Source organism: Geotrypetes seraphini, chromosome 13 (assembly GCF_902459505.1).
Source record: "Geotrypetes seraphini chromosome 13, aGeoSer1.1, whole genome shotgun sequence".
Lineage (NCBI taxonomy): Eukaryota > Metazoa > Chordata > Amphibia > Gymnophiona > Dermophiidae > Geotrypetes > Geotrypetes seraphini.
The window spans coordinates 69539861-69556479 of NC_047096.1; the positions used below are offsets into that span (position 1 = coordinate 69539861).

Consider the following 16619-nt stretch of genomic DNA (forward strand, 5'->3'; position numbering starts at 1 on the left):
GGGTGCACCATTGCACAATACAGCGGTATGATGACTTCCTTCGTCCTGGTTGTGATACCCTTTTTAATGATACCCAACATTCTGTTCGCTTTCTTTGAGGCTGTCGCACACTGTGCCGATGCTTTCAATGTTGAGTCCACCATCACCCCCAGGTCTCTTTCAAGGTTGCTCACCCCTAGCAATGATCCCCCCCCCATTTTGTAGCTGAACATCGGGTTCTTTTTCCCTACATGCATGACCTTGCATTTCTCTATGTTAAAACTCATTTGCCATTTTTTTGCCCATTCTTCCAGTCTCGTTAGGTCCCTTTGCAGGTTTTCACAGCAAATTTAATAACCTCACATTTCGTCCCCGTCTCCAGGTCGTTAATAAATATATTGAACAGGAGCGGTCCCAGCACTGACCCCTGTGGAACTCCGCTCGTGACCCATTGCCAATATATCAAAACAGCACAATAAAAAAACCCTTTTAGATGATAGCCAATACTATCCTAGAAAGAGTAACACCAAAGAATTGGCTAAAATACCTAAATCCTGGGTGGTAAGTCTGTCCAAACAATCACTCAATGGGAGAAAACCAGCTTTAGAATCATGGACATCAGTATGAGCCCTTCGTAGATAACGACAACCTTTGGCTCAGGCAAAATCTCAAAGGTGACCAGCACCAGACATAGGTCTAAGTGAGAGTTGCCTCATACATCATATAGTCCATAAATGAAATTGGTCAAGCTGTGAAAAAGTTACACTCCCAATGAGAATACCAGACGTAACACCAAGGAAAAAGGCAAAAAGGCATACAGAATACATACACTCCCCAAAGACTAACCCCATACAGGACTAAACAAAATATGAAGAATAAAGAATCACAATGAGAAAAACTCCTGAGAAAAGGGAAAAGAGGGAATCAAAGAACTAGTCCAATAACCTATATGAATTAATGCAATAACATCTCTACCTAACTCCACACTGGGAAAATACATGCTAATGTAAAGTGCAAGTGCGAAAATTCATATTACAGAGTTAATTACTAAAAACCAAAGCTGGCTTAATAAATATAATGGGTGTCCACACACTAATACATATACACATGAATAATTAGTAAAAACCGATGATTTTGCGATCCAAGATGGCCGCTGATGCAGGTCGCCGAACAGATACTGAAGTGGATGATTACTGAGCTCTCTTTCTCGAGCTCCATTTTGTTTCCTCACTATGTCGAAAAGAAGGGGAAGGAGCACTGGTGGAGCCTCCCTGCGCTCCGGAACACCTACCTCCGGCAACACTGAAGCGCTGTTTCGGCGAATCCAGGGCACCATGATGTCGTCGGGAGGATCGCAGTTTGAGACACTCCAGGCTAACGGAATGGAGGTGTCTCACCGAAGTTTGGAGACCACGTTAAGTCCCGACGTTAGACCTCCTCCCTTGCACCCCCGAGCAACCAGCTCCCCAGAGGTTGAGAGCCTACCGGAAGTCGGGATGGGCTCTCCCCTGGAGGCTGCGTGGAGCTGTGTTGGGGAAGCCGATTCAGGCTCACAGGCTTCGCAGGAGAGCCTGAATATGGACGGGGTTGTTGTAACAGCTGAAACTCAGGCTGAGGGAAGTGGAGGAGAGCGGTCGGCTGGTGAGCATAAACTTTTGAATACTCATTTGTAATTTCCTACCATAATTAAGCCCCAAGAAGTTACTTTAGATGCCTTGTGGGACCTGGTGGCTAATATGGTGAAAATAATAAATGTTCAGCAAGTGCAAGTGAAGGGGAAAATAAAAGATCAAGAAAAGGAAATTACCTTAATAAAATAAGATATTGCTGACTCTAATATATCTTTAGATAGTATCAAAAATGAATTAAAATCTTCCAAACAGCTCCAAGAAACTTTAATTAAGGATAATGTGAATTTAAGAAGGAAGGTTGAAACATTTGAAAATTTTTCAAGAGGCAATAATATCAGATTGATTAATTTTCCACGAATTACAACAATTACTCCGCGTGAGATGTTAAAACGATACCTGACGGAAATATTAGAAGTTCCTGAGGGTTCATTACCTCCATTTACACAGGTGTATTATTTACCCAAGAAAAATCAAATTCAACAACAGGAAAATAGCCAAGGACCAATAGGTGTATCGGCATTATTGGAATTATCAGATAAAGAAATGGCTACTCCTGCAACTTTAGCTCTAACAATGGATAAGAATTGGATTTTGAGACTTTTCTTTAAAAATAAAGCAAAAGAATTTATGGGACTTAAAATACAAATGTTCCCAGATTTAGCCAGGGACACACAACGGCGAAGAAAAGAGTTTCTTATTTTAAAACCGGGAATTATAGCTCTTGGAGCATCTTTTTTTCTCCGATATCCTTGAAAATGTGTTATACAATACAATTCTCAAAAATATGTTTTCTTTGAGCCCTAGCAGCTGACAACTTTCCTATCTCTTTCCCGGCTTGAGAAGGAAAAGAAAGGAGGAGTATAGTATAATTAAGATGTCCATACCAGCTGACTTGCATTATTATCCTTAATAAATATTTCTTAGTTTTCTGTTTTATAATTACATTTTGGATCTTTTGTGGACTTGAGCTGATTTAAGTTAATTTAGTATCTTTGAATTTATAATATTACTGTGATTTTCTTTTCTTGACTTAAAGCTTTCTGTACAAGTATATCTTGAATTGTATTATTGAAAATTGAATAAATAAATATAAAAAAGAATAATTAGTAAAAACCAGAACTGACTTGATAAATAGTGAATGTCGCACACTGATAAAATATGCAAAAATAAAGTGCAAGTGCAAATACCAACTAACTGTTACTAAAGTTATGTGGCAAGATATGCAATAGAAAAACTAGTCTAACTTGGCTTCATACAGGCTTAAAACCTGATCAGACTGTATGAGAATGTAAAGTGCAAATGCTAAGAACTTAATAACATTGCTAACGAGAATATAAAGTGCAAATGCAAAGATTCAATAATAAAACGTATCCTATACCATCAAATCAATCTGCAATCACTAGCAAACAAACACAAACATAAGAAAAAAATATAGTCTCACTGAAAAATCAAAACGGCCTAACATCATTCACCGTTAAATATAATTAGGCACAAGCACTGCAAAAAAATATACATCCAAAACACAAGATATACAAAGTCCCAAACCCACACATACAGGAGTCATGAATAAGAAATATAAATCAACAATCATGAGATAACAAAATCGCACGCTGAAAAATATATCACCACAAAATACTTAAATCACTGATATCACCACTCGACAGAGCTCCGTTTCGCTTCTTCGTCAGGAGAGGGATTACTATCAAGAGAATGGAAAAGGTGAGGGGCCGCCAGGGATTCCTAAATCTGTAGGTCAAAAAATTAAAGAAAATCAAAGTTCCACAGCGTACTTAAATCAAAGACGCTGGAACTAAAAAGAAAAAAGCATGGCGTCTCCAGGATTTAAGAACGCCTTGAAGGTCCCGCGATGGCAACGCCCTAGTACTGCGTGGTGACGTATAGAGACGTAAACACGCTGCTTAAATGACTAATAAAAAATGAAACGGTGAGAAATAAAATGAACTAAAGACCACAAAAACTTTCATCGTTTCTTCCAATGTACTTTTTATCCAAATCCCTAAATATTTTATACCATCATCCTTCCAGATAAAAGGACACACATCAAATAATCCTTTTACACAATGTACATTTAATGGAAGAACCTCTGATTTACTCCAATTTATTTTGTAACCAGATAATTTTCCAAATCTTATCTATCAAATCCAGTAAATGTGGAATGGTCGACTCAGGATTCCTCAAATGAATCAAAATATCATCTGTATTCCCGACCTGCATAAGGAATACTTGCTTGTTGAATAGCCAATAACAAAGGTTCCAAAACAATAGCAAATAGCAAAGGAGATAAAGGACACCCCTATCTAACTCTCCTCTCCAAACAAAACTGCTCTGAAAAAGTATTATTTATATATAATCTGGCAGAAGGGGAACTATACAAGGTTTGAATCATTTGTATAAATCCAGAACTAATACCAAACCAATCCATTGCCTGATACATAAACGTCCATTCTACTCAATCAAAGGCCTTATCTGCATCCAAGGATCCATTTCTTTTGTCAAGTTTAGCATATGAAAAGTCAATCTGGTATTATTTGAAGAATGTCTATGAGCAATGAACCCTGTTTGGTGTATACCAATAATATAAGGGAGAGCCTTGGCCAGATGTAAAGCTAATAACTTAACTAACAATTTCCCATCCACATTAATCAAAGAAATAGGCCTGTAATTTGAAACCAAGGTAGGATCTTTATTTGGCTTTGGCAAAACTATTGTTAAAGATTCTGCCATAGTACCTGTAATACAACCTTTATTCAGTTGATCTTGATATAAATTTAATAGATGAGGTAAAATATTTTGAAAAGACTTATAAAACTCTACCGTATATCCATCACCACCTGGAGGGGATCCAACTCTAAGGGACTTTAATGCTGTCTGTAATTCCGTTTGTGAAATAGGTGTCTCAAGACTTCTTTTCATATGCTCGGGAATTTTTGGGCCCATTAATTTTAAAAACTCTAAACCCTCTTTCTCTTTGGTTAAATAACACTCAGAAGAATACAGGCTTTTATAATATTTCAAAAATTGCTTCAAAATATTTCCAATTTGAGATTGAGTTACCCCATTCTCATCTATAATGGCCGCTAAATTTACTTTTCTTTTTTTCCCTTTCAAATAATTAGCCAGTAATCTTCCCGCTTTGAGTTTCCATAATACAAAGCTTTATGAGATATCAACTCTTTTCTAGTCAATTGGGAAGAAATCTCATTATATCTATACTAGTTGTTTAGCCCGTTACATTAACGGGTGCTAGAAGGTAGCTAGCATCTCCCCTTTCTCCCATCCCCCCACGGTAGCCAGCATCTCCTTTTCCATCTCCCCCATTCAGCATCTACCCTTTCTTACTCTCAGGTAGTCAGTGTGCCCTCTTCCTCTCTATACCCTATTTTGAAATGCCGTCCTTGCTCGGCCGCCGCGGCCTGCAGCCGCCAACAGCTGCCGTGGCCAGCAGCCACCGCGGCCTGCAACCACCGACAGCCGCCGCAGCCAACATCCACCTCGGGCCGCCAACAGCTGCCGCGGCCGACATCCGCCTCGGAGGGGGGGGAGAGAGTGTTTCATGCGCATGCGCACTCCTATCTGCGGTGCCCTACACCGCACAGAAAACAGAACACGCGATGGGAGTGCGCATGCACGGCTTAGGCTTTTATTATATTAGATTTTACTTTTAGAAGAGCCTGATAAATATTCTGTTCCCATTTTGATTTCAATTGTGACTCCAAATCCTTAATATTTTGTTCCAAGATAAGAAAGTCTTGATTTAATTGCTTTTTAACATATGGTGAATACAAAATTATGTAACCTCTCATAGTAGCCTTAAAGGCATCCCATACTGTTCCTTTAGAGATTTCTTCCGAAGGAATTATTTATACATGTAATGTAATTTATTTCTTATATACCGCTACATCCGTTAGGTTCTAAGCGGTTTGAAGAAAATATACATTAAGATTATAAATAAGAAGTAAGAAGGTACTTAAAAAATTCCCTTACTGTCCCGAAGGCTCACAATCTAACTAAAGTACCTGGTAATGAATCATGCTCCTCCTCCAAGAGCACATACTTTGCTAATATCATAAGTGCCGTGCGTTTAATTTTTAATTTGAAGAAAACAGATCATGTTACATCTTATTATAAAGAACTTCATTATTTGCCAGTAGAGGCTAGGGTGTTTTTCAAGTTTGGAACCATGTGTTATAAGGCCTTGCATGGTTATACACCCAATTATTTAGTTGATCAATTTACATTCATCAATCCCAATCGCTCATTGTGAGCCATGCATTGTTTCTTTTCCCTTCTGCTCATGGTTGTTCATATAGAAGATTTTTTACCAAGCAGCTAGTTGGGATACAGAGTTTTCAGACTATTACCATATATACTTGAATATAAAAATTGGCCCAAGGGGTCCCGGTTTATATTCAGGCCAGCGACCCCCTCCCAGAATTATTGCAGGTCGCCACCGCTCAGCACCCTGTCCCCCCTCCATGACCATGTACCTCCTTGCGGGAGCCAGTCAGGAAGCCACTCAGCGCCGAGCAGCAGCACCAAAGCGCACTCCTGCTTGGTGCCACTCAGCAGCTGAAGAAACCCGATCTCGCAGTAGCTACCACCGATCGGGTTAGCAACGGGGAAAGCTCGCTGCTGCCCGCTGCACCTCTGGCCCACCAGGGATCGGCAGAGTAGGTACAAGGATAGGGCAGGGAGGGGGGACAGGGTATAGAGCCTGGGGGGGAGGGGGCTGGGTGCAGAGCCTGACAGGGCAGGGCACTTGAATATTAAGCTGCCTGTCTTATATTCGAGTCAACCATTTTTCCTCCTTTTTGGGAGGAAAATGGGGTTTTCAACTTATATTCGGATTGACATATTTGAGTATATACGGTATCTCTTTCTTCATCGTACTGTATATGCATTTTAGAAAATTGTTAAAATCTAGTTTATTTGCAAAATTCCTGGGGAATTTACTTGTTAAATTATTGAAACTGTTCAGTCTTCTTAGTTTGTTAAACTGCATAGAACTGCAAAGTGTGAACTCCTCCCCCTGCAGTCCATTGGAGAGATCAATCTGCCTGCTTTTAAATATCAGCAGCAGTGGAGATCAACTGCTTTTACACCTAAGCAGCAACGAGACCAGCCACAACCACCGAGAGCACACAGACCCAATCCTACCAAGAGTGTGAACTCTTCCCCCCATGCAATCCGCTAAGAAGATCGACTGTCGGCTCCGGGCGGCTTTCCAGCAGAGGAGAGAATCCTGCATTCATCGTGGGCCTCATCTGGGGCAGCCTCCTTGGAGCGGCTGGGGCACGGGCAGTGTGTCTGGGAGGGAATGCATGGATGGGAGAACATCGCAGGGGAGGAGACATAGGCATCCTGGGACTCTTCCCTGAAGAAGCCCTTTCTGGAAACGTCAATCGCTCCTCCTAAACTTACTTGCTCCACTTCATCACTGACGCTGAAACCGTGGATTGAAGACAAAGTTTTATTTTATTTTTCTTTCCAGCTTATGATTTATCTTTAATCTTATCTATTGTTTTGCCTTTTGTCTTTGTTTTGTTCTATTTCTATCATTTAATTTCTCCAGAATTCTACTGTTCAACGGCTCCCCCTTCTGCTTCTATTCCTTTCTCTCCTCTCTTCTACCTTCCAAAGTATTTAGATCAATGCTGTCTTGTTAAAATGTTTATTTTATTTTTATTTTTCCTCTAACTCTACTTTTCACTTCTCTATTACCCTCCAGGTACTTTAGTTAGATTGTGAGCCTTCGGGACAGTAAGGGAATTTTTCAAGTACCTTTCTTATTTCTAATCTTAATGTATATTTTCTGTAAACCGCTTAGAACCTAACGGATGTAGCGGTATATAAGAAATAAATTACATTACATTACATGGACCATTTGGCCTTCATCTGCCATCATGTTTCTAGGTTTCTATAACCATAAAGCTCTATGACATCACAATGCAGGCAAAGAGCCTTAGCCAATGGGAAGAAGATATGCAAATGTTAAGAGCCTTAGCCAATAGGGAGAGGAGGAGATAGTGGATGCTGCAGAATTCTACTGTTCAACGGCTCCCCCTTCTGCTTCTATTCCTTTCTCTCCTCTCTTCTACCTTCCAAAGTATTTAGATCAATGCTGTCTTGTTAAAATGTTTATTTTATTTTTATTTTTCCTCTAACTCTACTTTTCACTTCTCTATTACCCTCCAGGTACTTTAGTTAGATTGTGAGCCTTCGGGACAGTAAGGGAATTTTTCAAGTACCTTTCTTATTTCTAATCTTAATGTATATTTTCTGTAAACCGCTTAGAACCTAACGGATGTAGCGGTATAGAAGAAATAAATTACATTACATATGCAATTTTATGCTTATGTTTTGTTATTATTCCTAACCTTAATTCCCAGATAGTTTTAAATATAAACCGAATAAATATATAACAAAACCAGAACTTACCAATGATGCCACTATCTCTGCTCTCAAGCGTGGAGGTAGGACTGGTGACAGCGCCATAACTGCAGTCCTTAGCCGTTGCACTTGTGCTGACTGGGGGAAGAGTAGAACAGGGACTGCTGGCTGGTGGTGATGCAGTGCTGCTGGTCAGAGTGGAACAGGGACTTATTCTCTGTGTGACTGCTGAAGTCTGAAACATAACATAAGAACATAAGAAGTTGCCTCCACCGGGATCAGACCAGAGGTCCATCGCACCCAGCGGTCCGCACCCGCGGCGGCCCATCAGGTCCATGACCTGTCAAGTGTTCCCTGCCCTAAAAAACCTATCCTTACTTCTATCTGTATCCCTCAATCCCCTTTTCCTTCAGGAATTTATCCAAACCTTCTTTGAATCCCTGTAGTGTCTTCTGCCCCACCACAACCTCCGGGAGTGCGTTCCATGTGTCCACCACTCTCTGGGTGAAGAAGAACTTCCTGGCATTGGTTCTAAACCTATCCCCTTTCAGTTTCTCCGAGTGCCCCCTTGTACTTGTTGTTCCCCACAATCAACATCACGTTACTCTGGCTACTCACTATTTGGCTGCAGCTATCATTTTAGTTTAAAAATTTGAAGGTGTAAAAGTACATTAAATATAGGTTTAGGGGAATTAAAATAAAAAAAATAATGCATGTTTTATGAAAGTACATTGCAGACAGTTTTCTTGCTTGAAGATAAAGGACACCTACTTAATAACCGGTCACTGAGGCAAACTAAGAAGTTTCAAGTTTATTGATTTTTAATATCCCGATCATAAAACAAATATCTGACCGGTTAACAATAAAAAAAAAAAAAAAATTTAAAATAGGAGAGTAAGAACTAGTTAATGGTGTGTTAGAAAAATTAGTGAAAACATATTAGACATATATTGACATACATGACCGCGAGGATAAATGGGAAGGAAGGAAAAAGTTACATAATATTAGAAGAAATGAGATAGAGGGAAGGGATAGGACATGAAGGATAAATGGTGCATGGTATAATAGATATGCGCTGAAATTCCTGATAAAACGGAAACAAGCTGTCTTAAGTCTTGAGCCACACTGCGTATACTTCTTAAACATTATGTAACTATGAGAAATATATTAACGCATGCACAGATTGCTCTACTCTACACTAAGGACATTTCAGGCTGATTAGGCTAAATGAGCAGCAGACCACTGGATGCTGTATAAATGATGTAAGATCCTTATTTAATCTCTCTTAAAGCTATGTCTTTAACCTGTTCTAAAAAGGCTATCAGATTCTCATTTTGGTGCAGCATTTCAGAGGAATACCCCTTTTTACCTCAAAAGCCAACCAAGGACATTTTACCTAGAGCAGTGTACTTCAACCTTCTGACACCTATGGACCGGCAGAAATAAAATAATTATTTTGTGGTCCGGCACCGGTCCGCAGACCGTCAGTTGAAGAACACTGGGCTAAAGTCGTGCCCATCTCTACCCAATCTCCGCCCCCCAGACCCCACTCCCATAATAGTACTAATTGTAACACCAGTTTTTCCATTCATTTTTAATATACAGTAAACCCACGCGAATTTGCGGTTCACAAATCGCGGATTCAGTAATTCGCAGTATTTTCCGACTACCTCTTCCTGGTACTAAAGTCATGGTTACATCAATCAGAAGCTGCTTTGACACGCTATCTAGTGTATCAAAGTAGCTCCTGATTGGTGTAACAATTACTTTAGTACCAGGAAGAGGTCCGGTCAAAAAATGTGCCCGGCTTCGTAAGTACAATTTAAGCACCCGCTGGCACCCCAGCTGCCCTCTCCTGCCTTCAATCAGCTGAAAAACCATAGTCGCGCTTTTTTTTTAAATTTTTAAATTTTTTACACACACACAATATAATCATATTAACAATACATAATGGTTAACCACAAAATTAAAATACACAAAGCACACTGTATGCTTTTCAACATTCATTCCTACCAGAAAACAGATACCCCCATGCAAATGCAGGACCAAAAACTAGAAGTACTAATATTTACAAACAATTCCTAAGATGCAAGACTCTGCAAGCAGTACAACCCCAGAGGAAAAGAAACAAATGCATTTCTTCCTGAACAGACAGCAGATGTAAATCAATCACTAAATAAAAAAATATAAAAGCATTCCCCCCTACCGTTGTTGTCTCTCTACCTCCATGTTGTGCCTTGCCTTCTGGCCTGCCCCCCCAGTGTTATCTTTGGGCCAGTCTACGGTGCGATCAATGCAGCGTCTTCGGGCTGGCTCCCTGAGTGCTGTAGTGCACAAAGCTTTGGGCAGTGGCTCCTCACGCTGTCACAATCCTATCCCCGATGCTCTGTCTGTACCGGGTTTGGCTCTCACCAAAGCTAGCCCGATCATACAGAGAGCTAATCATGGGGATAGGGTTGTGACCAGGAGAAGGGAAATAGCTGCATTCCCCTTTAAACCTGAAAATACTGATTGTGAAGGAGGAGAGGAAAGTGAGGAGAATGGTCTTGAACAGCCTCCAAGGGACCTCCCTCCCTCCTCAAACTCTCAGCTGAGGGATATAATGAGGAAGCCGAGAAAATCTAGGCAAACTTTACAGGCAGCTCCTCCCCCTCAGAGAGCAGGGTGTGTTCGGCTGAACACTTTAGAGGCTGCTCTTAGGAGGAAAAGGGCAGTTCACTCTGGGCCAGCCCAGGAAGAGGTCTATCCAGGCTGTTCTCCTGTGAACCAGGATATTGAAATGGAGGAGACAGACATTGACCCTGTGGCCAGCCAGCCAGCCCAGCCAGAACCTATGGACTATATGGAAACTCTCTGATTATTTCGGAAACGTTTTCTCTAAGATTCTCACCATCATAAGTAAAGACAACACAGGTCTAAAATTACAAGTGAAACATTTGATACTCTATATTACACCCTTATACTCTCCCCTGCTGCCCTGCAACATATAACTAAAGAAGAACTATTACCAAATGAATTAGTAGGCATACGAGATTTTACAATAGACCAAATCTCAAAACTATTTGAAAATTCAAAACACAACAGTCACTATCAGTGGCTGTTAATGGAATCTAATCTAATCTAATCTAAACCTTAAGTTTATATACCGCATCATTTCCATGAGAATGGAGCTCGACACGGTTTACAAGAACTTAAAATAGTGGGTAGAGAAGAAGAAAAAGGACTACATGAACTTATGTGTAGAAGGGGGGAGAGAAAGGGGGGAAGGATAGAGCTACAATTTGCTGAAAAGCCAGGTTTTCAGTTGTTTGCGGAATAACTGAAGGGAGCTCAGGTTCCGCAGCGGGGTGGTGAGGTCGTTCCTTTTGTAGAAGAGGACTGAAGGCTCTACCTAATTTTCTCACCTTTACAGCAACAAAAAAAATTAATAAATTGATCAGGTGCTATTGTATTCAAATTGCTGCTCAGAATGGCTTCTTTAACAGACATTTAGACCTAGGTAAATTTTACAGGCAATACTTTTACAGATGGCAGTAGTAATGCTCTGAGTGCTGTTAGCTTTTGCTGAAACATTTATCTTTGTTTCTTATTATGTCCTATATAGCAGTGGCCCCAACCCTGTCCTAGAGGCTCACAAGGCCAATTGGGTTTTCAGGCTAGCCCTAATGAATATGCATGAGAGAGATTTGCATATAATGGAAGTGACAGGCATGTAAATCTGTTCCATGCGTATTCATTAGGGCTAGCCTGAAAACCCGATTGTCCTGGTAGGCCTCCAGGACAGGGTTGGGGACCACTGCTGTATAGGGTTACCAGACATCCGGAAAAACATGGACACAATGGCAGGGACCTTGCACAGCGCGATAGAAACCCTGTGCCAAGTCCCTATTTCCTCCACAGAACCCAGGTTTAATCCAGAAACATTGCAGTACAGAAAGCTACAAAGTCCCTAGAGCCTCTAGGTTTATCACTGTGCCAGTAGGAAAGAGCAGGGTGATAGAGGGGGATGGTTCCTTTAAGAATTCTCCTGTGTTAGCTAAGGGGGTGGGGCACACTTTCGACTCTTCTCTGGAAGCAGCCAATTATCTTAATACTCACCTGCTCCATTCACAGGAACTTTCATGATTGAGGAACGGGACCATGAGTGTTGGTTCTTTTGCTATGACTGATAGCGTCTCTCACTTACTTCAGCCATTCTGCTGTAGCAGTTGGTTGGGTGGCTGTTTCACACTTATTAGTTATTCATGGTTCATAATATGCAAGTTTGAGATATAATTACGCCTGGTTCTTATTTTTCCTTCAGTTCACTTTTCCTATAAATAGTAAATGTGGGGGTGTTTCTAATTGTGTTGAAAATTGCTGTGACTCAGGGTTTGAGGGGGCATCTTTGTGTGACCCTACACACTTCTGGGCCTGCATTTGTGTGGGCCAGTAGCTGTGTTTCATCTGGAGAATTTTGTGGGGAGGAGGGTGAGGGGGACTTTGGGGAGGAGGGAGGAAAGGGGAGGGGATGGACATTGTGGACTTATGAGACTTTCTGTGACCTGCTCGTAGCCTGGTTGCAATGTTGGAGCTGCATGGCCATTGTTTTCTATCTGTATTTGCCGGTTTGGCTGATCTGGCGCATAAGCCTTCCTTTATGCGGCCGCCGGTTATTTTATTTATTTTATTTTCCTTCAAGTTGCCATTGCTCAGAGGGGGGGAGGGTTTTTTGGCTCCAGGGTCCCTTGGATTCTGTGGGTGGGAGGGAGTTTCGCCATTGGGACTCTGTGATGAGGGGGCTGGATGGGGCAGGAAGTGTGGAATCTGATCTGGGGGGAGCCAAGAGGTTCATATTGGCTGTATGGCAATGGTAGCTGCTGGTAGAGGGAGCGGGCTTGCCATTCCCCTTTCTTGTTTGAGGGGACGGGATAGTTCCCTTCTGCAAGTTATTTTTGGGCTGGCCTGCGGGCCCTCATGTAGCCTTGGGGGCTTCAATGGAGGGTCGGAGAGTACCCTCGTCCTTCTCTGTTTCTCCATCTTTTGGGTTTGGGAGAGGTGCTGGACAGGTGGGTGCGGGTGGTTTCTTTTTGGAACAAGGGATATGGATGTCCTGGGGTGGACTTTAGGATGGGAAGGGAGGGGGGGGAAGGCATGGATACAAGCGTGTAGTGTGTCTGTAGTTCTTGACTGGATAGTGGGTCTGCAGGGTGGGGGGATCTAGCAGAAGGGAGACTGGGGGAGCGCTATCTTTTTTTTCCATTGCCATCCTCTGGAGCAGGACCTAGCTGGGGGGTCCGCTACTTGGACTACAGCATCCAGGAACTTGGTCTCCCTACCGCAGCCGGAGGTGCCTAGGTTCCAGTCTATCCCCATATAATTGAAGTCACCCATGATAACTGCATTGCCTCCCTTGCAGTTGCGTTTAATCTCGTCTGTCATTTCTCCATCAATTTCTTCAGACTGCCTTGGGGTTAGGATATGATGCCTCTGAGAGAGAGGGTTCATTACTATATGTTGGCAGGAGGGAGCGGGAAGATCGATGCTTTGGTCCCGTGCCCTGGGGGGGGCAGATGATTGGGGTGGATACTTCATTCTTTTATCTCCTGCTCTCTTATACCACCAGGGTTTTGTTACAACCATCTTGGGTTAGGCTGGGAACTCGGGATGATAGTTTCTACACACAGAATTGCATGCAGGTATTACATCTTCACAACTATTTATGCCACTAGCTACTACGTTGCGCATTATGTCCTGGAATGTCTCGGGCATTACATCCCCTATTAAGAGAACAAAAATTCTGAACCAGTTAAAGAGCTGAAATTGCTTGTCTACAGGAAACCCAATTGACTGATTTAGAACATTCGAAATTGGGTTGATCCTGGGTGGGAGCTGTATTTGCAGCCTCCTCACCGCAAAAAAAAGTGGGGGTGGCAATATTGATTAATAAAACCCTACCTTACACAGCAACACTTGTTGAGAGTGACACACAGGGCCGTTATCTGTTACTTCATCTCAAGTGGGCACTTATTCGTTCTACCTCTTAAATGTCTATGCCCCTAGCGTATATGATCACATCTTTTTTGAACAATTGACGGCTTTATTATTGGAGCGGATGGATTTACCGGTATACTTAGCGGGGGATCTTCATCAGGTTCTTGATCAGGGTCTTGACCTCTCTAATCCTGGGGTCCCCGGGGGTGGGGGGGGAGTGGGAACATGTGGCATTCCATATCTCTGTGCTGCCTTGGATCTGGTTGATCCATGGCGTACACTCCATGTTAATGAGGAAATGCAATTCTGGACTTAATTCTAAATGAACTAGGAGGTCTGGCGCAAGGTGTAGAAGCAGAGGGGATGCTGGGAACCAGTGATCACAATATGATCCGCTTCAACCTGGACACAGGGGCAAAACATCTATCCAGAACAACGGGCACAGTGCTGAACTTCCGAAAAGGGAATTACGAAGGGATGAGACTCATGGTGAGGAAGAAGATTTAAAAAAGGATAAGCACTGTAAAGACGCTAGAACAAGCATGGTCCCTTTTTAAGGACACAGTCACCGAGGCACAAAATCTATATATACCGTGTATCAACAAGGGATCCAAGAGAAAAAAGAACAAAGAACTGGTGTAGCTCACTGTAGCGGTGAAGGAAGCGATCAGAGACAAGAGGACTTTGTTTAAGGAATGGAAAAGGTCGAAAACGTACGAAAACTGGAAAAAGCACAAACAGCATCAAAGCAGGTGCCATAAGGTGGTAAGAGGGGCCAAAAGAGACTACGAGGAAAAAATAGCCAAGGAGGTAAAAAACTTCAAGCTGTTCTTTCGATATATTAAGGAGAAAAGACCCGCGAAGGAAGCTGTGGGGCCGTCGGATGACCATGGAATAAAGGGAGTGCTAAAGGAGGACAAAGCCATCGCCGACAAACTGAACACATTTTTTGCGTCTGTGTATATCCAAAGAGGATATACATGGGAAACGAAGACGGGAAACTGATAAGGTTGACAGTCAGTCTAGAAGAAGTATGCAGGCAGATTGATAGGCTTAAAAATGATAAATGATGGCATCCATCCGAGGGTAATCAAGGAACTGAAAGAGGCTAAAGCTGAACTGCTTCAACTAATAGCCAATCTGTTATTGGAGCACAGAGAGATATCCCATAGACCCATGCGAGCACCCCTTTCCTTAGTAATATATGCCCTATGAAGGATCTTGAATTGGGTCTGCTGCCAAGATGCGGATTTCACAGTTTAGTGATCAAAATGTGTCTGTTTTAAGAATTTATATCTGCTGTCTATATTTTGCACTATGGCCCCCTTTTACTAAACCGTAATAGCGTTTTTTAGCGCAGGGAGCCTATGAGCATCGAGAGCAGCGCAGGGCATTCAGTACATCTCCCTGCTCTAAAAACCAGTATTGCGTTTGCTACTTCACCCACATGAAAAGAAGCATTGAGAGATTCTAGATCCTGCTCAATCACTGTTGGTAAATTAAGTCTCTCAAAAATGCCAATTCTACTGTAGAGGAGTTGACTGAATCCTTGTATAAAGTTCTATAAAAATTCATTAATAATTCCTGTTTATTATTGGTAAGAATTTGCCCAGCAGGATCCCTCAATAATGGGATAAAAGACAGTCCCATCTCTGTTTGGATCAAGCAGGTCAAACATGCCCATAAGGTTCCCATATTTAAAAAAATCTATGACGCTCATATCACAACATATTTAAAGTATGCTGATATATTATGGCATTGTGCATTCTAAAGTTGAATACATTTCTCCTTATTTTCTTTTTTGTAATATCATTTTTAGCTCCTTATTTTCTAATGAAAAATTTTTCGATAATGCTTGACGAGCCTAATGAAGCTAGGGTTGCAAAAAGAGAAGCTTTCGTTTAACTGCTTATGATGATGGTGTACATAAGAGATAATCTCTCCACTAAGGTCTGCTTTAGCCACTTCCCAGAATAGTCCTGGGGTTTCACTATGAGAGGCATTATTATGTTTATCTTTTTAAAACGATCATCATCTTTCAATGATTGAGGCACATGCCACAATGAAGTATTCACCTTAAGGGGTGAACAGAGAGCAAGGTGGACTATTGAATGATCAGATGTTCCATCATAGAGGATATCAGTGTTATCTATCATTGGTAAAGCCTCCTCTGGAAGTAATAAATAACAGAGGCCAACAACAAAAACATTTTTTCTTGGAGCCTTGGGTTTTTGACCATTTCCTGGGGTTATTTGGGACGTTGATTCAGAAAATTGCATTGGATAAACCGCATAAGCTCTAGTTTCTTAGATATGATTGAATTTATTAATTTTTTTTACTAGAATTGGGATGTCATAATCATAACAAGCTTTCTTTTTTGAATGAGAAATGTATGTATTTAAATTACCCACATTTTTTTGTGTATAATGACCTTTGTTTTACAACTATTCGTCTACTTCCTTTCCTATAATGTACACTGGCATAAAAATGTAAAGCTCAAATGACAAAATTGCCTTTGTTGTTATATATGTGCAAATAATTTACATGATAAACAGGGTTTCCTTAGACTACTTAAATTTGTATTTTAAAGGTTTCTCAATCTGATCTGCTAAACAGGTGCACATA

At 41.4% G+C, this 16619-nt stretch overlaps 1 protein-coding gene across 5 annotated transcripts in view; it reads right to left on the minus strand.

Annotated features, from left to right (window-relative positions):
* TANC2 (tetratricopeptide repeat, ankyrin repeat and coiled-coil containing 2) overlaps positions 1 to 16619 on the minus strand; it is a 460847-nt gene that overhangs the window by 170917 nt on the left and 273311 nt on the right. For all 5 annotated transcript variants that reach the window (XM_033917627.1, XM_033917630.1, XM_033917629.1 and 2 more), the window contains one exon: positions 8070 to 8256. In XM_033917627.1, the coding sequence (XP_033773518.1) occupies positions 8070 to 8256 (187 nt within the window). The remainder of the gene's footprint in view (positions 1 to 8069; positions 8257 to 16619) is intronic.